Genomic DNA, 22,996 nt, shown 5'->3' on the forward strand with positions numbered 1-22,996 from the left:
CGAGTAATTACACGCATGGGCAAATCCATCTTTGCTTTTCCAACATGGCGACCAGTGCTGTGAGTACCACAGACCGCTTTTATTTCACCAAAGAACAATTGGAAAATACGCCGTCCCGAAAAAATGGAGTCGATCCAGAGAAAGAGCAGAGTTACAGGCAACAGGCAGCAACGCTTATCCAAGATATGGGACAACGTCTCTCAGTGTATCTTTTCGAAAAAGAGAGTTCTTATTTGCCTTCTGTAATTATCCGGTAGTAGTTTGTGCGTTGTAACATAACTTTGCGAGGAGTATAGCTTAACCAGTGATATATTCTAAAATCGTTGTTCCTTAGTGTATTAAAAACACGAAATATACTTTCTTTTGTTCCTTGACGTGGTTTTAAGGAGCCAGCTGACTATAAACACAGCCATCGTTTACATGCACAGATTTTATATGTTCCATTCGTTTAACAAATTCCATCGAAACGTAAGTATGATAAAAAATGTTTGCACTCATTTTCTTTTGTTTATATGATAAAATGTAAATTGGATTCGTGTTTTCTTTTTGTTTGCCAATTTCTCTTACGAATAATTTGTGTTTTAAACTAATGTGGTGTCTTCCATATCCTAGCATTTTTACATAAATTCAATGTCAGACACATGAGGTACCAATTTTGTCGATTATGTAGATTTTATTTTTACACCAGTTGTATGCGTAATTTTTGTTTGAGTTTCATTAGATTATTGTATTTTATGGTTGCCTCCTGTAAGGGAATTAAAGACTTAAATCTGTAAACCCTGTGATTTAGCTTGTATTTCTTTACTCTCATTTATCTGTTGTTTTGTCTTTTGGTCACGGACATTTGAGTTTTTGGAAGAAAGCTAACATCTGTATTCTTTTTCACTTGCTGTGCAAAAGCACAAAAACCTTCCTGTTTGAACTACTTCTGTTTTCAACTCTCTTGACTGTGGGCAGTGTTAACGACTAGTATTTTGCCAGGCAGTTTTTTAATTTCCCACTAATTTTGACATCCCCATAGATAGGTTAACATTTCAGACAACTGCTTGCAGAAAACTTGTTAACTGTAACATCACTAAAAAGACCTTTCCCTTTCCCTTTCTCTGCAAATATTGTTTTTGAAATAATTGTCATGTTTTATTATAGGCCTTGGCACCCTGTTGTTTGTTCTTGGCTGCAAAAATTGAGGAACAACCACGGAAATTGGAGCATGTAATAAAGGTGGCTCATGCCTGCCTGCACAGAGATGGTCCACCTTTGGACCCAAAGAGTGAGGTATGATTTCGTCATGTTTTTGAATTATAGTTATTTTACCCCCTATTGTGCTTAACAAATAGATTCCAAGTTGGCGTGCGTCTGTTCAGTAATAGATCACAGATGACGTCAAGATGTGGTAAGAACAAAAGAGTAGCACACGTGGCGCAGCCAAGTGTGTCACTGATGTGACACACGTCTGTTCAGTAATAGATCACAGAGGACGTCAAAAATGTGGTAAGAACATCAGTGACACACTCGGCTGCGCCTCGTGTGCCACTTGTTTGTTCCTACCACATTTTGACATCATCTGTGATCTATTACTGAAAAGACGCACGGCAACTTGGAATCTATTTGTTTTATATAATAAAGAATTAAAAAAAGTTTTAATGATGACGTCATCTATACGTCTGTCCTCCAGTGGATCATAAGTGAGAACCAATCAGAATGTGTGCATAACTGAGCTTATTATATAATTCATTGTAGACACCTTGTTTTACATGTCAGATGACATATTGCAAACTTCCCTGAGTATTGCAGTGATATTTTGCAACCTTAAGAGCCAGACACTAAGACTCTTCAATATGAGATTTGTAGAATATTCTTTTTTGGTTGGAACACATGCACTGAAACTGACAAGTCAATATGAAAGGTCTCTGTGACTAACCACCATGTGTGTATTGCTTCTGAATAATAAAAAATAAGGAAATTTTTATGGCTGAAATTGTCACACAAATTCCAACAAACCTGAATTCGGGCAGTTTTTCTAGAGATAAAATTTTGTCCCTGGAACATGCTTTGTACGTTTTCACTAAAGTTTCTTATGTCATATTGTGACTGTGACTTATTCCATTTGCCACATGACATGTGTTGCTGAGTTTTAGGTTTAGAATTTGAGTGATTATTCCTTTTCTGTTTTTATAAGGAATACCTGCAACAGGCTCAGGATATGATTGAAAATGAAGCCATTTTGTTACAAACGCTAGGTAAAAAAAGGAATCTCTGGTATCTCTTCTGTTTGCTCCCACTGATATAATTACATCTAAAAGAAGTATTTGGTAAAGTACTCATTGGTAAGGATTACTCAGCCCTATACAGTCCTCATAAATTACAATAGTCAGAAATTTCCTCAGATAATATATAGATTTAGCCAAGTGGAGCTCGCATTTTTTTTTCCGCATGTCTCAAGGGCACAATGCCTTGCCCCAGCCAGGACTAGAACCCAGGTGGTCCAACTTGGAGCCCAGTGCACTGACCACTGGACTACTGGACAAGGCCGTGGCATTGGCGTGCCTGCAGTACAGTTGACCACGCATGTTAAAAGTAGCACCTTGTATGGTTATATGGTCATACAGTTGTACATCCAAATTTTTTTAGCTTGATGGGTTACTACTATTTTGTATAATTATGGGGCTATGCAAGCTCCACCATAACAGGGGTTGATATAACCTGCAACAATTAGCACTCTAAGGTCCTGTTGTTCAAAGGGCAGATAACACTATCCAGTGGATAAATTGCCATCCAGTGAATAAGTGATAACCCTTTAACTCCCAGCAGTGATTAATATGTAACTTCTCCCTTTAATAGCGATACATTATCTAGCAAACAAGTAATGAGAATTCTAAACTAATTAGGTATATGTTGTTATCTTGATCTACACCAAATTCTTAAAACTAATTTACAAGGAAATGTGTAGCAGCTAGAGGGAAGAATTGATAATCAGATCTTGGGAGTTAAAGGGTTAAGAAAACACACTGAGCTAACAAGTGGATAGCGTTACCCAGCCTTCAAACAACCAAGGCCAGGTGATTGATAAAGTCTATGAAAATTTGCAGTTGTGTATGTGTGTACGCACTCTACTAGGCACTGTTTCTGGTACTTTCCCTTAAGTTTTGTTTGTTTGTTTGTTTTTATTGATTGTCTGTTTTAAATGATTGCAGGATTTGAGATCACTGTTAGCCATCCACACACTTATGTAGTCAAGTGTATTCAGCTGGTGAGAGGTGAGAAGCATTCAGGTGTAACCGTTGATGTGTAGGACTGCCTGTGGATGAAAAAGCAAAAAACAAAACAAAACAATGCAAAGCTGGTCCAGGGAATCAATATATTCCATGGCAACATGTCTTGTTAACAAAAACAAAGAACTACAGTGTATGCACAGCAAAGTTGAAAGATTGCTTTGTACTTTGACAAGATTGAAGTAGAACTTTACTCAAGTCTTGTTTGTCTGCTGACACTGGAAGTTCAAATTGTAGTAAAATCAATTAATTTTTACTGTCTATTGTCTGTTTTAAAACTTTGAAGAACCTTGTTAATCCCAAAGATTTTTAGAGTGAAATTCTTTGAGTGAAGTCTGGCTGTTAATAGAGCTTGCCTTAAACATGAGTCCAAAAATCTCCGTTGAATTTTACAAAGGTCCTTGAGATGTACATTTTTAGTTTATACTGTTACTAGCATGGTTTTTATTTAGAAATTTAATAACAGGAGTACAGTGTAAGTTAAAGGAGAAAAGTCTCCATTTCTAACTAAGCAATGGCCTAGGCCACAGAAACTTAGCTGGGAAATTACACACAGTACCCAGAGAGTTGCTCAACTCTGATTCTTAATAAACACTCTGAGTAGTTTTCATGATGTTCCTTTGCTCAGTCCTCAATACCATACTCCTTGTATAAATGTTGCCTCTGTTATGTACTCTTGGTCAATTATTTGATGCTAATCTGACATTTCACACTACCCAATCCAGCCAGCAAGGACCTTGGCCAGACATCGTACTTCATGGCCACAAACAGGTAGAACCTCCCTACCTTGTGTTGTTGCTGTCAACATGTGCTTTTGACCTGTGGTCGATGTTTTGGACAGCAGGTGGTGCTCTCACTGAGTGTGGTTCCCACTTGTACACATAGCTGTTGGTTTTTCTCAAACATTCCTGCAGCTGACAATTTTAATGCATGCAATTAGCATTGTACTACCATACCAATACTGAGTCAAGCTTGGAAAACCTTGAACACCAGGAATGTTGTTTTTTCAAAAGGAAGAAGCCAGTCAAACAATTTAAATTAACTTTTTCGTTTTGCATGTCCCTGACATGTTGTGATCTCTGTGACACAAGAAACACTCCTAAAAGTTCTCAATTGTTCATGGGTTTTCTAAGTTTGATAAAAAAAAACAACAACAACAATACTTCCAGATATTTCTATGGTCAAGGGTATTTGCTGGGAAAACACAAACATTTTCAGACTCTTGTGTAATCCATTGTTAAGAGTTGTACTGATTTGACAGTATATAAATTATTTAAAAGATATACTTTCTTACCAGGAAGATCTTTTTTCAATTTTTAAGCCTAAAAGTTTTGGGTTCTGTTGTGGGAAAGGGTCTATTTTTGTGTTTTTGATGGAAACAAACTTTTGGTATACATGTCTACTGTATTTGTTATGTAGATCATGAAAGCTGTTTATATCTGCATATCAATAACATTTCTAATTGTTTTGTATTTTCCCTTGCAGTCTTCATCTCACAACTTTATGTCTGCAGTACAAACCACCTGTAGTTGCCTGTGCATGTATTCACCTTGCATCAAAGTGGTCTAATTGGGAGGTAATTATTTTGAATAGACATGAATTTGTACATACAGGTACATCTTACTAACCAAATTTGTTGTCCATATTGTAAGTTATGGACAGAATCTGAGCCCCCCCCAAAAAAAAAACTGTAGGGTACTGTTGCTTACAGCACAGACTGAGATAATGATGTTAGTAAGATATTTATTATTAATTCCTTTGGGTTCAAATAGAGGATGAAGTTTTCAATTCCAACATTATTTTGAATTTAGCAGGCTGTACAGTGAAATGCAGCCCACTGAACTGACCGTTCTTATCACACATTACTTGGGAGATACGACAAAATGTATTACAAGAACAGTGTGAGCCTTATTTTTAATTCAATGTTTATTTCATGTATTTTTGAGAGATAACATTGTTGCTGGGCCTGAATGGAGGGATCTTGTGATAACTTTCCTTGTCTATATTAAAGTTCACACGGCAACCAGGTGGACAATCAGACATGGTTTGATACTACTCTGGTTTACAGATGTAATGAATGTAACCGAAGAAGTTACAATTCATAGACCCAACGTTTCAACACTCCTGTCTAGTGCCTTCATCAGGGGTGATCTAAATACTGCAACAAGAGATCCTTTTATATGATCACTAATTAGCGGTCTTTTTTTCTGACGAGGTGTAAATAGACGTCAGGGAGCAAACCGCCATCGTCACGATTTAAAGGAACGTGGGCGGAGTTTCCTTGTCTACTTTGAAGACGATTGTTGAATCACTGGTTGAAGCAATTTGTTCTTTGTTCTCTTTGTTCTCAACTTCACTTGGAGGACACTTTACTCTCCCTTTATCTCTCTCACCAGAGAAGCATAAATGGATAATGGAAAACTGTCAAAATAACATGATAAAATGCTAGAAGTTCTACCCTCTTATGCGGGTTAGGAAGGAAATATTGCTAGCAGCTTTATGCTACAAAAACCCAAATAAGTACTTACATTCTTAGCCATTTGGCTTAAGCTGAAACTTGGAGTTTAAAAAAGGTGGTGTTTCCTGTGTTGTCATGCAGATTCCAAGATCAAATGATGGAAAGGACTGGTGGGAATACATTGATCCAACGGTCAACAAAACAATGTTAGATGGTATGGATTTAGTTTCCTGGTCATTCTTGGTATTTTAAATACATCAATATGTATATTAGTGTAATAAAATTAATGATGAAGAAAGATGTTTTTTCACCTTGTCATGAGCGTGGCACAAACGAAAAATTCTGAGTCCCCATGAGGAATTCAACCTCAGACCTTCGGATTTGTGCTTTGATTTGAGGTTCAATTCCTCGTGGGGACTCAGAATTTTTTCTTTGTCCCACGCTCGTGACAAGACGAAAAAACATCTTACTTAATTCTTTACTGAGCTCAAAACTTCCATCTCTACTATTTCTATCTAAAATCAATGATATTTTAATTAGTTATCCATCCATCTGTTCATTCATCCATATTACTCACTCAGTCACTCACTCTCTCACTCAGTCGGTCATTCACTCTATGGTTGTACATCAAGTTGAATGTTTGAATGTGGCCATACATTTTTTTTTTAATCCAGAAATTGCACAAGATTTTCTGAAAGTGATGGAAAAGTGCCCCAACAGACTTAAAAGAAAGATCAGTTCCGTTGCCAACTTGAAGGCAAGATAAATGATGATTCAAAGTAATTTGCTAAGGCTGGCGACAGGTTGTTTTTCCATGCATTGTTGGTGTGGGCTCTTGATGTTAATCTGGTTCAAGACACATCGAAAAACTTATAATTATTCTTGTTGATGATAGGAAAGTTATTGATCCAAGACCATATTGTATAGACGCATAGCTTTTAAAAAAATTGCAAGAGTTCCTCAGTTTAACTCCTATGTACAAAGACTGGCAGAGTCGTCGCTTGGTTCCTCGGATGTTCTAGTGTTCCTTCGTATGGAAAAGGGAGAACGACGTTGGTGAACAGCTAGCAAATCCATTTTTCCGTGGGTCTGTTCAGTGATAGATCACAAATGACGTCAAAATCTGTTAAGAACGAAGAGTGGCACTCGAGGCGCGGCAGAGTGTGTCACTGATGTTCTTACCACATTTTGAGTGTTCTGCGATCTATTACTGTACAGACCCACGGCAACATGGAATCTATTTGTCTTATGAGAGGCAAAATTTGGTAGTGTTGACGTCCATCTATGCGTCTGTCCTCCAATAGATTATAAGAAAAACCCAATCAAAACGCGTGCGTAATTCAAGGTATCTTATGTGAGGTACTGTATGAAGCTGTGTATGCCTGATATGTTTCCCTTGATTGAGTTTGCTTGTGATTTTGTTTTGTTCTTAGGGTGTGTCTCACAGTAAGGTATCCAAAGGAGAGTCAAGTAAAATAAGTAGCACAGCGAGCAGCAGTTCGGGTGCATCTTCATCAGCCACGGCTCATAACAGCATTGACGGAGCCCATAATGGCTATTCTTATAGCGATGTGGTAAAGTTAAAAAATGATCTCGATGGCAAATCATCGCAAAAGCAAAAGACTGAGAAAGATAAGGAAAGAGAGAAGGAGAAACGGAAGGAATCGGGTAAACTCAAAGCGTTGCCTGTCTCTTCGACTGTGACCACGTCAAGTGCGGCTAGCTCTTCAGCTTCTTCAACAACGATGCCGCCCAGCTTACCGCCGCTTCCACCTCTAACGTCCAAATATGCAACAGTAACGACAACTGGTCAGATGTCAGGTAGTGAATTCAAGACGACAACATCTACGGCTCATTCAACTTCAGGAGCCTTATTGTCTACAAAGGATTCATCGCGCAACATAAGCACCATCATCATCACCTTCAGGATGACGGAACACCCGTTAAGAACACACAATCTTCTCATTCGCAGCGCGCGCATTCATCGTCTCATCGGAGGCCCAGCGGGTCTTCGCAGTCGTCTGACTCCTCTCCGTCTAAAAGTGTCAAGCATTCTCATCCTTCTGCTTCGTCGTCCTCTCATCACAAAGGCGCCAGCTCCGGCTCAAGCCATGCCATCAAACTGCCACACCCACCTCACCATTCTTCTTCTCAAGCTTCCCTAAGTTCTTCTCATTCCTCTCATTCCCAGTCTTCTTCCAAGAAACCCCACCCTTCATCTCAACACGGTTCTTCAGGCCACAAGCCATCGTCTCACCACGCACGGCCATTCCTCGTCGCATAAGCCGCCTGCTACTGTGGTGCAACCGCCTAAAAAACACTCCGTAAACCCTGCACCAATGTTAACCTCTTCGTCCCAAGCAGTGGCTAAACCAATGACACCCCCGCCCCCCCCTCCCCCGCCTCCGATGGAATTTAATCTGCTTTCTTCATTGAACACTCCAGTTGGTTTTTCCAAGTGCGGAAATGCATCCTCCTTCGGCCGGCCAATTTCCTGGTCAATTCTTACCGTCTGGTTTTCCGCCTGGTTTGATTCCCGGAGGAATGATACCAGGAGTAATGCAAGGAATGGCTCCCCCTCCACCACCCCCAGAGCCTGAGCCATCATCGCCCCCACCACCACCCCCTCCACCTATGCCGTGACATCTTAGAATAGTCGAAAAAGTTATTTGAAAAAGTCTTATTCTTGCCGTTTCATGGGATAAGAATTAGTTTTCATTCAGACTCAAGCTTTTCAGGAGTGGCTTATTTTAAATCAAAGAGTTCATCGACCGTGATAATTTGTAGGAGGCTCTTCCCAATATATAGTGCTTACACCCTTTTGGTGTAATGAATTCACCTTTTTGTGCCTCCAAATTGGTTTCTTCGAAATTTTGCCCCATTTGACAGTACAGTAATATTTTTGGCTAAGCTGCACGAACGTCCATAAATGTCGTGTCTTAGTTGCAAGTACTCTGGAAGTCCTCGTTTGGGAGAACGTCGAATCATTTTAGGCGTAAACTGAGAGCCATTGAATCAAAATACAAAGATAGCTGATGCAGATCTTGAACATTAAAAGATTGAATTAAAAGTTTACAAGACAGGAAAGTGCACGTAAGAGATGTACATTGATTAATTTGGTGCAAACTACACACTTTTCTTTTTTTTTTATTAGGTTCGCTGTTAATGTTAGAAATGATATTGATCAAGGGTAATGCGCTATTTACGTAATTTTTGGCGGACGAGGTGAGGGGGGTGGGGGGAAAGACAATTACCTGGTTAAAGGATTGGGTGTGTCAGTTATACAACTTTGTGCAGAATATAATGGAGTACGTTGTTTATTATAGTAGTATTGTGTAAATGAGCAAAAAAAGAAAACAAATTGATGGTATTCAAGTTTAACGTTAGCTAAACGTTTCGATTAATTGTTAATTTATTTGGAAAAATGACATCTATAAACGACTTGATGAAGTGAGAGGTGTGCTGTATATGAAGGAAAGATGGTTGTACAGAATTGTAAAGTACTGTAAGAAAACTATAGTGTGGGCTGACTTAGATTGGACTTTCTGAAAGTTTATCTTTATTTCAATGCGTCTTTAGACGAAAACTTGGTTAAAATCGAAAAAATTAGGAAAATGGCTCGGTCAGTAAGTGAGGCATCTGGCGAAGATACAATCGTTTTTATGTCCGCAGTTGGTCTTGTCGGTTGAAGGTTGATTGTTTTGTTCCCAGGTCTGCCATCTGTGTGAGAAACCTGGGAACAAGGCTATCCTCAACATTTCTGTTCAGAAAACAGGCCTCTTACTCTCGAAATAAAGCTCTGGAAGCTTCTTTGATGCGTTGAAATGAAAGCGCTTAATGTTAAATGAAAAAGAATTCAAAAGAAACGAAAACAATGGAAAAAAGTACCTTTGCAGGTCAAAGAGTCGCTTGTCTATAGGGAAAATGTATCGAGTTATTGACTTATTGTAGTGTTTTTCTCGTAACTTGATAAAACTTGTTGAGGTATTGAAATTCGACTGAACGAATACAGGGTGATTAGCGTAGATAAATTAGTCATTCGCAGCGAATAAACTGCCTTGTGGAAAATAACTTGAGAAAGTTACTTAATGGGCCTCTTTCATTACATTAGAGAGGAGCCTGTGAACGAGACTTTAAGACACCTACAAGGAAATGAATAAACCTGCCGATTCCGTCACCTCTATTTGTCCCCTCTCAGCCTTGCTATCAGCAAAGGTTTTCTTACATGGAGAGATGCACAGTATTGTGCAACGCCGCTGATTAGTTACAAGGAATAAATTATTTTCTGTCTGTATTTTTTGACCTTTACTTGTCTAGACTTCTTATTGGTCCTTTTTTCCTTTTTTTTTTCTTTTCCGTATTCTCGTGACTTTTCCTTTACAATCTAGAGTTCATCTGGATCATGGAAAACCTATACAAAGTCATTTGAATATTCACATTATGTTGGAATTCGATGTACTTAATTTCCCAAATACATTCAGTGTTACCCTCGTGACACTCCGGTGATTTTTCGCGTCTGTATTGGTTCCTGGGAAGTTAAATATGTTGTGACATCATAAAAGTGTCTTTTCCAAGTTTGACTGAGAAAATGCAAATCGGGATCGCCTCATCCCCACCCCGCATCTTCGGGTGGAGCTCCAATCCAGTCCGAAGGTATTTGGTCTCACTTCGCTGAGAACTTTCTTTTCTTTTCCTTCCTGATTCCACCTCGTTTTGGCGCCGTTGGGCCAAATACCACTAAAGCTCTTCGTTGCTCCAATTCAATTCTCGCTTCGACTCGAGTGATGTGCCCGTCTCTTACTTGATCTTATCAATAAAAAAGTATAAATTCAAACAGAATATGATATATAAAATCTTTTAATTTTACCTTATCAGTTTTCCAAGCCCTCGCGCGCAGGTCATAAACAACTCGTAAGCTGGGATGACGTTTCATTATGGAACAAATTATTATGACGTAACAACGCGTCATCAATCGTAACTTCAGTGACGTGCATAGAGTCAGTCATGAATTATTGAGTGAGAAGAGAGAGTTCCCTAGATTGTGGTGGCAAAATGCCTTATCACGAGATAGTATTTCAAGTTTACGAATTTGTTTTTTTACTGGGAGTTTTGACTATTACAGCACTTTTAATCTTTGCGGGTTTTGTCTCAGTCCTGGTAGATTTAGCAATAAACCGGCTGGTAAGTGACTCTTAACTGAAACTGGCTGTTACAGTCTTTTATTGTTATAGTTTTTTATTTTCACTGTTCGTTTGCTCTATTTTGATCGATTTTTTTATTGGATTGAACGCCACGCGGCTGATATTAAGAAGTGATGAGAAATTCCAAGTAATGTCAAAGAATCCATAAGGTTACCTGATTTAACCGGTGCTGAATTGACAGAATTATTATTGGTATGAGTTTCATTCCAGAATGAATGAATTCCTCAATCTAACTACACTTACATATTATTGAGTTGCCAGAAATCAGACCCTTGCGTTTGCGCTCAGATTTCTGGGATTGCCACAGGGCAAACATTGCAACGCGTTGGTAAGGAATGTATGGCGAAAGCTTGTTTCGACGTCCAAAAAAAACGTGTATGTAGAGAAAGTATCGCTTTTTCACCGCAGTTTTATCATAAATGGATAAAGATAACGTTGATACTAGGGAAGTGTAAGTTTTTGTCAGAATTACCACGAAATATGTTATAAAATATACCGATTAACTTTTCTCCTTGCGTAAGGTCTATTGTGAAATCGTCATCGTGTAGTGGTTTCGACATATCACAAAATTGGCCACAAATCGTTAGGAAATATATAAATTAAGCATTTTCAGTTGTATTTATATATGTACAGCCTGTTTTCATACTAGTTAACAAATTAAATAAACGAATTACAACGTTTAAAAATAAACCTCCTCAAAGGAGAGAAGTCTTTGTCAGCGGAGATTTACCGAGCTGTTCCTCTCTCCAAAGGGATGAAATAAGCGATAAAAACATGGGGAAATCCCTAGGGCTAGTGATAGTATGTTTGAGGAAAATCCACAGGTCTTCGAGCCGCAACTTTTCTCCTCGAAAGGAGGATCTTGTCAGGAAAAGCAAGGTCACGGGAACCCCGGCAGAAACTGTAGATATATCATCAGTTGTGCATCGCTCCTTATACGACCCATTTGTACCTACTCATCGTCAGGGTTCAGTTTTAAGCCGATTATCAACGCTAGCGCTGGTTCGTTCTCATCGATCACAACAAAGAAGCAGTGTAGGTGTTTCACCTTAGTGTACCACGATAATATTTAATGCTCAAGCACACCGTTTCAATCTCCTGGTGCCTCGAGGTAGCTGTTGTAGTGCTCTTTAGTATTACAAAGAAAAAAGCTAGAAGTAGACTTAACACACGTCCAAAAAACTGAAAAGGCTTTTTTAAGTTATTTCTTGGCGATTTATAGTTAGTTTCTCTAAATTTCGAGATCTCTGCGCAATGTAAAGTTCACAGTAAACTCTGCGCATAGAGACAAGTTAATCGGTAGAGTTTACTACATATTTTATGGTTGTTTAAACAGAAACTTATGCTTCCCTTGAAACAGCATTAACCAAATCCATTTTCGATAAAACAGCGGCGAAAAAGCGATAATCTCTCTCAAAAATCGATTTTTGAACGTCGGAACAACCTTTCGCCCAACATTTCCTTCTAGCGAGTTGCAATGTTTGCCCCGTGGAGGTTCCCAAAATCTGTATGCAAACACAAGGATCCGATTACTTACAGCTCATTCATTGGCAGCTGCAGCGACAAATTATGCTTTTTTATGTTGAAGAGTTTATTTTTCAATTCAGTCCGATATTTTTATCACGTTTTTATTTGAGTTGAAACTGGGAGAAATTTGGGAGAAAAGTACATAAAGTCAAACCTGTATTAAGTGGTCACCCTGTATTAAGCGGCCATTTTTCAAAGCCCTAAATTTGTTCCTCCTTAATCATTGAATTAAGCGGTCACCCAGCCATTCCCCGTGGGTGACCGCTTAATAAGGTTTCGACTGTACCTGCCTCGACCTTAACTACTTTGAAGCTTTGGATTCTTTTGGTAGTGTCAATATGGTTGTGTTAGAAAAGGTAACCGAGTTGCCTACGAAATCAACGCAAATGTGTTTTACTTCAGCTAAAGAAACCGTCATCGAAGACATCGCAGGTCAAAGTTGATCGTAGATTGACGACACAAAGGCCATCGCCTACCAAACCCGCCAAGACTGTGCGCCCAATGAAGTTGAAGGGCTCGCAAATTAAAGCCATGGTTGATAAGTGCAAAAGTTCCGATTGTGAGCGCTTGGCAAAAATCCGTTCCATGGCCGCTGATGCCGATCGAATCCTAATAAGGATGAAAAGGGCAAGAGCTCAGCGTCAAGCCCTAAAAGAAGCCGAAGAGACCAGGATAAAACAGCAAGCACAGGAAATGGCGCAAACTGTTCAGTCTTCTTGGCAGACTTGTCGGCGGTTAAACGCACTCATGCGAGAGCGCACACGGAAAAATGAGATCTGGTTAAAACAGATTAGAGATAGAACTAGGGTTCCACAAAAATTGATTCAAGACTGGAAACCAGAATTGAAGTCCTCGGGGAAAGCCGATGACAAGGAGGCATCTTCAGCCACCAAAATTCTGACAAAAATAAAGCAGATTTGAGAGCATCCGAGGGATGTGGGATAAAAAGTAAAGAAATGTCAGTTACACCCGTGGATGGCTATCACATGGATGATGACAAAGATAAACAGGTATCGGAAACATTTCTTCACAAAGTTATATAACGTGTGTATGTAAACAAATAGGTATTGGATACGTTATTACAGGGTACGCTTATCTTACAGTTTAAAATAAACTCTACTTAAGGATGTACATGCATTAAATTCCAAAAAAAGGTGTATCCATGCTGGTTAGGTTATCACATTTTCATAAGTATGGGACTCCATTTTTGCGTTTGTGAACAGGAGCTCCGCTATTAAAATTTTATGGCTGTCATAATTTAAACTTTCCACGATTTGTTTTAAAGGTTAACGAAACCACGAATAGTGTGTCTGATCACAGTGAAACAAAGAGAGAACACGCTAACATAAATCCAGTTCGCAAAGTTCGCGGAGACACCAAGGTCATCAAAATGAAGGTAATTATTTCAACAGTTTTGGATCCTCTCTGAAATGAGTGAACAGCTCTAGAGGTGAGCAATTCGTTGATTGCCTATACGTAGCTTGAAGCCATGCGAGGAGAGATGGTGCATAGTCCATGCTCTTAAAAGCGCAAATGTCCCAGGTAGCCTTTGCGTACACTCTTTAAACTGCACGAATTATGATCGCATTTCAAGATAGTTTTTGCACGGTCAGATTCCTTTTTCAATCTCAATACAAGATAAAAAAGTATATAGTCATGTATACGATTCATGGGTAAAAAAGATTGCGTCTGGATTTACGCTGTTAAAATATTTGAACCCTTTCACCCTGATGATCCCTTACCAATTATCCCCAGCGACCACCATACGCTTATGTTTGTTGTAAGAAACACGACATTCGCTTAAATGCTTCTTAGTTTACATTATTTTCCTCGTCATCGGTTATCCTAACGATGTATTTACTGGAAAGTTTTATCGATCATTTTGGATATGGGATTTTCTTGGGTGTAAGAACCTGTGAGGTTTTTCTTCGTTTAGTTTCGATTATCTTTCTATTCTTCTTCGTTTCCTTGATCTGTCTCTCCCCAAAGTCATCTCCGCGCAAAGAGAACGAGCCTTTCTTCTAAATTTCGTCCCACATGTCGACACAGGCGACGTACTCCACTTTTGTTTAAGGAATTAGAATTCTAACAAATTTAAACTTAATAGAACGACTGATGAGAACGTTCTCTCTGTAGCTTAGCAAAAACAACAAGCTAGCCAATTTGCTAGATCCTTGTCCAAGGCGGCGATGGATTTTACGTGTATCTGTGAAAGTGTCCGCCCGTTTTGCCAACTTCCTACCCATTGCAGCTTCAATAGTTTATCCTGATAGGAAAGCCGGTGTAACTTGTCTGACTTTCGATCTTGTGACGTCACTTGAAACATCAACCAAGGTCAACTATCCGACCTAATTCCTGTACTGCTTTCCCCCAGACTCACACGGTCAATATCTCTCGATGACGTAACCGAAGGAAACGTCCGTACCGAGCTCACGCATGGTCGTGGCCAAACATAAAGGCACAAGCAATAAACTATAAAAATCACGTTTTCAGTCTTAAATAATGCGACGTGGTAAGAATCAGAAAAATACCAGACAGCAGATTTCATAATTCCATTTATTTTTGAAGAAAACAAAAATAGAGAGAATGTTAGCAGAATTTCATTCGAAAGAAGGACGAAAGCCATGACGTAATAAAAAAAATTAATCATTAAAAATCATTCCTCTCTCTTTGAGGAAGAAATTCTTGTAATCTCATATTTATTTTTAGTCTAGTATTTCCTTTATGTTCCACCCTTTGGATATAGTATTTACTTGTATAGAATATTCAACCTCAAGCACAGAGGAAATATTTGCTATTTACATATCAAGAACATATACAATTTTAAGAACAAATAAATACAACTCTTGTAAGTTTTTTTCTTTTTTGCACAATTGTAAATTTTGTTTCTGTACGGCGGTTTTTTTATAATTTTTGGCAGCATAGAGGCTCTTGTAACCAAAACGAGATCATACACCATGACTCTAATTCTTTAAATGGTCATGGCGTCTTGCAAAAATGTCTATGAAAGACAACTAAGCAACTTCATTGCGCTACGCCGCTAAGTCACACAGCACGCCAACTGCGTGACTGTCACCACCAAATCACCACTCAAACGACACACGTCACATGCTACCACTGTTGAGATGGATGTAAAGTAAAAGCTTAACCCTGCGGCCTGCGCGAACTGTGAATCCCTGACGAGTCAACAAGTCCACGTAATTCGCCATCGTTAGCAAAACACGTCACTTCCCTGAGGAATCATGGTACCGAGATCATTACAGCCATTATGACGTAATATATCGGCACACTCTTTACTCCCAGCACTCTTTGCGTGCCACAGAGCTGATCGACCCTGGCCGTCGAGAATCCGCACATCAGCAAAATACTGGGAAGGAAATATAGGAAATCTACATTTAGACTATCGTATTTTACAATTTAAAATTTGGATCACCATTTTGGGTCTACATTTCGGGAAAAAGGTTCATAGCTGATAGCTTAGAATTTACGCGAAGTTCCAATCTGTGTACAACCGCTCCCTCCTCTCACAAAAAAATCGAAATCACCGACGACGCCTTCTTCCGATTTTCTTGAGGGAAGGGCCCCTACACCCAACCTATTCGGTTTTCTTTGGCTCATTTTTCTGAAGGGTTTTTAACTTTGACTCACCCATATAAGAAGCTGCGTTATAACAATGTTTCCTAACGAGCAGCTTATATGAAGTGCGTTGCAGCCCTCTTTGTCTTCATTAACGATGTTGAGATCCTCCGGAGAACAGTGAGCCAACAAAAGAATGCACTGAGGTAGGTCCTCTTTCACTACAGCCTCCAAGAGTTGCTGTCAAAAATAAAGAAAAAAATTTAAGCCGGCATTACACTTTTTGGGTCGCAGATGACGCAGATGAAAGACGGAAATCGAGAGTTCTTTTCCATGTATTGTTTCCTTAAAAATGCTAAAACAAGGGCTTGAAAGTTACTGGATTGACGTGAAAACACGCCATATGTGACTGTGTTAACGTTACGGTCGCGATGTGTATCTGTTGAGTGTCTCTATAACTCGAAGTGACTTAACTCAATCGGCGGTTATCACTTTTTTTTTTTTTTTTTTAACAAAAAGCCTCCTCTATATCTAAGATCATCCTAGGGTCGTGCCTTGTAGTTTTACCAAGCATTTGAAACAGTTGAGCTTCTGTACACAATCTTCAAACGCGATAAAATTTGGTTTACTTTATTTTCAATGATAAGAGGAAGAAGGCGGGTATTCGCCAGCCCAACCAACCATTGGGCTGAAGTGGTTAGCAATAGCCCCATTCGCAGGCTAGAATGCCCCTGAAAGAGATGCTTGTCCGAGTTGAGAGGAACTGTGACAGTTGAGGAAGCAATTACTCCGAGGCACCGGCCAATATTAAGGTGGTGTGTCCTAAATAACTTCAATTCCAATAAAATGTAAATGTACTTACTTCGCCCAGAGAGAAATCGCTCGGCGGAAGCTCACAAATAAATTCTTTTGTCTCATACTTCGCCCGGACCCATTTTTCTTTCTCTTCTCTGAGGATGAAAACAAATTAAAACTAATTTTGAACCATTTATCACTTTCTTTCTTATTGTTCAATTACGTGGAGGTCAGAAAACTGAATAAAAAAAGAAGCAAGCACAGAACTATTGTTATTTATTGCGCAATACTGTCACTGTGTAACAAAATACGACTTTGAGCGAGTTGAAGTGACGTTACCCTTCGTTACCTCAAGCAAACAAACGTGATTTACCGTGATATATGTATCCGTTATGTGACCTTGTTGAAGCCACTTCACGTAACCTACGACCTAAAGTGTAATAAGATGTAGTTCAAACCTTGGTGACGAAGCTGTTGGTTTCGTTTTATTTTGTATTCTTCCTTCCCACACGCTGTTAGCAAGAGTGTTACCGATCGCACTAATGACAGCAGTAAGCTCCGATCTGCAACGAAATAGATTTACATAAAATTACCAAGTGCCAAAACTTTAATGACTTTATAAAAGTCTACCTTTACATGAAAAAAAACATGTCAGTGCGCAATTTGACTGAGCGTCGCAGAAATAAATTAAAATCTATTGCGTCGCAAATCAGATAATAGGCAATTAGTTCAAGGTACCTATGAAAACTCGGAAACAAGCTATCCTATTGGGTGCGATAAAAACACGTAACCGGATCACGATTGGTTTCTGGTTTTGCATCTGATTGGTTAAGAAGGTAGTGTAAGTTTTCTAGACAAGTCGCGAAGCGTTGCGAAGTAAAACCAATGAAATTCCGGATCACTTTCCACAAGAAATTGAAAATTTTTTAACCCTTTAACCCCTAGGAGTGACTAGCATCTAATTTCTCCTTACAATATCACCCTTAAATCAAACATTAAGGTAAAAGGAATAGAGGAAATGATCACCTACTAAAGAAGCTGTATTGATTATTAAACAAATTCTCTTTGTCAGCGCCTTAGGAAATGTATAGTGAATAGTATGGAGAATATTGATACTGATGTTAGGGGGTAAAGTGTTAAAAAGTTGGTCTGTTTGTAATACTTACGGCCAATCATCCAAGTCCAATGACCGTACTCTAGACACATGAGTTCCTAGGTTCCTATGGATTCCGGAACATTCTATGCACATCAGAGCCCCGAGGTTCAGCGATACCCAGTCAGGATCTGATATGGGAAGTTAAAATATCATTTGTCACGACCATGGAATAGGAAAGTATTTAAATCCCCCTAAGGGCCTTTAAAATCGAGCCATTTTTGCAGAGATCGCGGTGGTTAACTATACTATACATGTCTACCACCAATGCTGCGTTCGACAATTTAGTAAGAAAGGTGACAAACCCCGCGGTAACGCAAAACCAACCTAGTGCTTTGCATATTCGGATTCTCAATAGGAATACCACAACTTCGCCTGAAGAACGGTGTGCTAAATGAAAACAACGAGATCTGAGTTACGACTCCACAGAAACCTGTGCATTAATTGCCTAGCTCTTCCTATTTCTGGTCTGCGGAAAGGAATCAAACTCTTGACTGGGCTTGTCCGCAGAAATGTTCATTTTAAAATTCCCAAACTTGCCCTAGTGCCAGAAACCGTGGGTAAAACTCGGACTGAATTGACTAAGTTACCTCCAGTTAGGTAAGCTACACGTTAAGTCTTTGAGCTCCCAAATACGGCTTATTTGCCCAAAAACAGTAAGAGCAAAACAAAAATACCAACTTACTCGGTGCACCACAGTCAACACAAACTTCGTTCCCCTCCATGTTCCTTATCGATTGCATGTCCTGACCATTTGTTGAAGAACTACTATTACCACGTGACTAAAACAGAAACACGCAAAAGAAGCAAATATCACATGTAAGAACCGAGCTTAAAATATAACGTACTGCAGCAGATTTAAAGATTGAAGCTGAATGAAAAAACATTAATTTTCTCTCTATCATTGTACCTTTTCTCTCCCGCTTTCATTTGACTGCAAGCAGGACAAAATCTGTTGTTCGATTAACTGTACCCAAGCATCTCTTTCCTAAACGGAAAACATTTTATCACTAACTGAAAGACTTGTTTCTCTTGAACGTAGAGATGATAACGTCACTTTCCTACGCCTTACATCAGATCGGTTGGTTTATTATAGACTAAACTTTATCCACATATACGCTTTTTCGATTCCTAATTTGAGTAAATACCTCTTGTGTTGCTGCCACAAACTGCCACGACTTTGCTTCTAGTGACACAATAGTGAACTCCCAGTCTGTCATTTCTGTAACAGTGTTGGAAAATGTTAGCTTAGTACCGATCCAATGCGTTGAAATACATTTTTTTTTCCCAAAAAGTCTCGGCCATAAGCCGCAACCTCCTCTAAGGCTAACACTTCACCAAACTCTGGCTTCAATTTTAGCAAATAGGGCACGTCTTGCTAAACACTTCTGATACGTCGAGGGTTAGACATAAACCTAACCTACAGCAGTATGACTCCTTTCATGTTATTCATAATCAATACGGTCGAACCTGTATTAAGCGGCACCCTATTAAGCTTTCATCCTGTATTAAGCGGTCGGTTTTTAAAGTCCCGAAATGTTTCCCCTTAGTTACTATAATTTTCACCTCTATTAAGCGGTGGTCACCTTTGAGTGGGTCTCAACGGTCTGTTTCTAATTTCTTCTAACTGTATTGAACGATCACTTCACGCAGAACCACTTAAATGAAACTGGGAAAAATCTTTCAAAATTTGATCCGTGTTCATCCCACGAGGTCAATGTTAGTATTTTAGAGAGAGTTAATGTACGTAAAGAGGTCAATTATGGGAACAAAATGGCGTTTTTCATAACAACTCTACTCAATGGAACCTGCTTGAGCGGTCACCCTGTGTTAAGCGCCATTCCCGCCTAATACATGTTCGACTTTAATAATAATATTACCTGGATCTAAATCAACTTTAGGCCCACTGCCGCTTTTGACACGCCTGTGACCCTTCTTTTTAGTGCTTCCTGTTCCTACTTGCATCGGATCTACCCTTGAACCTGCCGGAACCACTGCATTGGCTGCAGCAATGGCGAGAGCTTTCTCCAGCTCATCATAGTCTATTTCACAAGATTTTGTGTGTTTACTTCTTTTATTCTTTTTCTTTATGACACTCGATGACTCCATTTTTGTCGCGTTTGCTCCAACATTTGTTGATGCAGGTGTAATGACTTGATTGCCGATACTGGCCAAGGCGTTGTCAATGTCGTGTTGTGAGGGAAGCGAGTTGTAACCACTGTAAGAGTCAATTCCATTTTGTGTACCGTCTATGCTATTCGTTCCGGCGTTTTCTGCGCCGCTGTTATTATTATCTGACTCCACTGGAGTTGTTGGTCTTGAATCGCCTAAAAAAAAAAAAAAAAAAAAAAAAAAAAAGAGAAAATCGCAACTTTGAGTATAGGCAAGCCTAGCCCTGCGTTACCAACACGGGTTCCACGTTTCATTTGCACCCACAACCTTGGTCAAAGGTCTTAGAAAAGTTATCTCCACACATTCTATCCCTCTCCACCCTCATATAATGCTGAAAGTACACTTAAATGGGACAGAAGTTTGCGTTTGAGTGATAATCCATACTGAAATGAGAAATGCGGGTGCTAAAACCTAGGGTTAGACAGGCAGGTTTTACGCACTTGTCCACTGTGGCAGTAGTTTGACCTACGGGTTAGAAACACAGCTGATATATATTCCAAATTATATAATAAGATCAGTTATGCACGCATTCTGATTGATTCTCACTTATGATCTATTGGAGGACAGACGTACAGATGACGTCATTATTAAAACTTTTTTAATTCTTTATTATATAAAACAAATAGATTTCAAGTTGCCGTGCGTCTGTTCAGTAATAGATAGATTTTTGTTCTTACCACATTTTGACGTCCTCTGTGATCTATTACTGAACAGACGCACGGCAACTTGGAATCTATTTGTTAAGTATTTAGTGTGCCAAGCCCACGGGTATCTTTCTCTTTATTACAACAAGAAAACCATGCACTGGGTCCTTAAATACAGAGTCGTTCCTTTGCATCATTCTGCCTCATCTGCTAAAAGATTCCCTTTAGCCAAATTCTGTGACATACACAGGAAAACCACTCCCAGACTCTACAAACACATGGCATTTCCTTCAAATTGTTCGAACACTTTTTTTAAAGATTCCCTTTCCAAGCAATTGCCCCTTACAAATAAACTGTGTACACCAGGAGCACTGAGAGTTTTTTTTTTCCAAGTATGCCAGTGTATTTCACTAAATTACATCTTTCAACCTAAACTCTTTCTATAACATACTGTAATTTCAAGAGGATGTCCTACCTTGAGAAGAAGTCGTTGCTTTTGGTGGCCGTTTCCCAGGAACTTTAACAGTAGTATGTTTTAATAAAATTCTCTTCACATGAACATCATCCATATAATCCTAAGCGCAATAAAATGCAGACCAATAAATCATCCTCTTCAATGAAATGCATTAGCCTATGAGCTACTACTTATTAGGGAGGACTCTTCTTCAAAGGTAGTTGATGTTAAGGCTCCTTGGCCAAAACAATTTACCCTATCAGCATCTCTCTCGATTCAGGGGACTCCATAGAACATTCCTTTAGGTGAAATCACAGTAGTTCTAATTTCTTTGTATTACAGTAGCCTACACACAAGCTTCAACAGCCATACAAGTTAGTCATGCTTACTTCACCTTTTCTGGTTATTCTACTTTGAGCTTGGACAAATTGCCAAAGAAAAATATATGGAAAGAAAATTTAACTGCTGAAAAAAAGATTAGCAACCCTTACATGGAGATTTGGGTAATATGCAAGGATGCCATCTTCTAAAAGTGTAACATATTTTTTCTTCCATTCTTTGTTGATAGAGCTGGAGCTTCTCTTTAAAAGATAACCCTAAAAAGCAATGAATATTAGCTTTCAGCATGATTGAAATAGGAGCTGCTTTGATTATCTTGACTATAGCTAGCCCCTGTTGCTCTTAGGGAGTAAGAAAAGCATGCAAATGCTCAATAAAAGAATTAATAGAGTAATCCACCCATGCTAGAATCTAAAATGCAATTCAATTTCATTTAGCAGTTTACTCTAACTTAAACAAGTGTAAAGGATTTCTACTTTTTCAAACTCATTATATTCAATGACTTTCCAACACCTTTTCTGGAAATCGTTTTGATGCTTTCCATGAACTATAGTCAAAAATGTTGGTTTCAATACGTAAAAATGGTCATTTAATTAAGGTATAATTTTCTGTCATCGTCTGACTGAAGGTTTGCCTAAAAAGTAAGGGTCTGAAATTTTAATACCCAAGGCAGAAATCAGTTGACTCTGATAATAACCCACTTGGGTTGTCAAAATTTGATATTTCCTTATGTAAAGGTCTTTTACAGGACCACACTCACTCAAGATGTTAGAAGATTTATGTGTTAGAAGATGCTTCAATCAAGAAGAATTTCAAAATTGAACACAAGTTGTGCCATACCTGTCTAATGGGGATTGATCGTCCACTCCCCACATCTGTGTCTATGATGGTGTCTTTCTCCTTCTTCTCTTTCTACAAAAGTATATTTGTTTTTTGTTTTCAGGTTGCAAGTTCTTTTCTGAACATAGTGAAAGTTGTTGTAACCATGTATGATTTAGCAGCTCTTAAACTTTTCTTTTCATTTTCTTAAAAAAACATGTATCAGAGATGAAACATAAAAACTGCATAAAACCAACAGAAGATATGCACCCTGCATCAAAAAGGTCAAAACAATTTTAGTAATTTGTTCTTGACTGTTACTTTGACTTAAAAACATAACTCAAACATTACTCTCTCACAAAATGCCCACACTTTGAGTATACATAGTGAACTGAAATTATTTTTGAGTAAAATGTATAACATTGATTGGAAGCCTGAAATAAGCAAAATTTTAGACAAATTTTAGCAGATCATGAAATCACTGTCCAAAACTTTCTAATTTCAAGACTACAAACTCCAACACTTGATTTACCAAAAACATATTTCATCTTTTTATGAGCAAAATAGAGGATACCATGGTACATAC

At 38.8% G+C, this 22,996-nt stretch overlaps 2 protein-coding genes and 1 pseudogene across 2 annotated transcripts in view; 2 read left to right on the forward strand and 1 right to left on the reverse strand.

Annotated features, from left to right (window-relative positions):
- Positions 1-44: 44 nt before the first annotated feature.
- On the forward strand, positions 45-10,024 carry LOC131786983 (cyclin-T1-like). Its single transcript, XM_059104042.2, is given in 13 exon segments — positions 45-205; positions 387-468; positions 1,147-1,275; positions 2,180-2,240; positions 3,195-3,257; positions 3,998-4,043; positions 4,758-4,848; positions 5,872-5,944; positions 6,405-6,487; positions 7,164-7,626; positions 7,629-7,989; positions 7,991-8,180; positions 8,182-10,024. Coding segments are annotated over 13 exon segments (1,995 nt in total). The 3' UTR covers positions 8,374-10,024.
- A 758-nt stretch (positions 10,025-10,782) lies between these two features.
- Positions 10,783-14,670, forward strand: LOC131786977 (uncharacterized; annotated as a pseudogene).
- Positions 14,671-15,000: 330 nt separating this feature from the next.
- LOC131786990 (arf-GAP with GTPase, ANK repeat and PH domain-containing protein 1) overlaps positions 15,001-22,996 on the reverse strand; it is a 296,718-nt gene continuing 288,722 nt past the window's right edge. Inside the window, exons 7-18 of the mRNA XM_066173618.1 lie at positions 22,432-22,503; positions 21,744-21,848; positions 21,274-21,373; positions 19,863-20,309; positions 19,131-19,204; positions 18,893-18,970; positions 18,668-18,764; positions 17,996-18,113; positions 17,288-17,392; positions 16,897-16,984; positions 16,107-16,274; positions 15,001-15,825 (exon numbers count right to left, since the gene is read on the reverse strand). Coding sequence (XP_066029715.1) covers positions 15,670-15,825; positions 16,107-16,274; positions 16,897-16,984; positions 17,288-17,392; positions 17,996-18,113; positions 18,668-18,764; positions 18,893-18,970; positions 19,131-19,204; positions 19,863-20,309; positions 21,274-21,373; positions 21,744-21,848; positions 22,432-22,503 — 1,608 coding nt within the window. The 3' untranslated portion in view covers positions 15,001-15,669. The remainder of the gene's footprint in view (positions 15,826-16,106; positions 16,275-16,896; positions 16,985-17,287; positions 17,393-17,995; positions 18,114-18,667; positions 18,765-18,892; positions 18,971-19,130; positions 19,205-19,862; positions 20,310-21,273; positions 21,374-21,743; positions 21,849-22,431; positions 22,504-22,996) is intronic.

Source organism: Pocillopora verrucosa, chromosome 10 (assembly GCF_036669915.1).
Source record: "Pocillopora verrucosa isolate sample1 chromosome 10, ASM3666991v2, whole genome shotgun sequence".
NCBI lineage: Eukaryota > Metazoa > Cnidaria > Anthozoa > Scleractinia > Pocilloporidae > Pocillopora > Pocillopora verrucosa.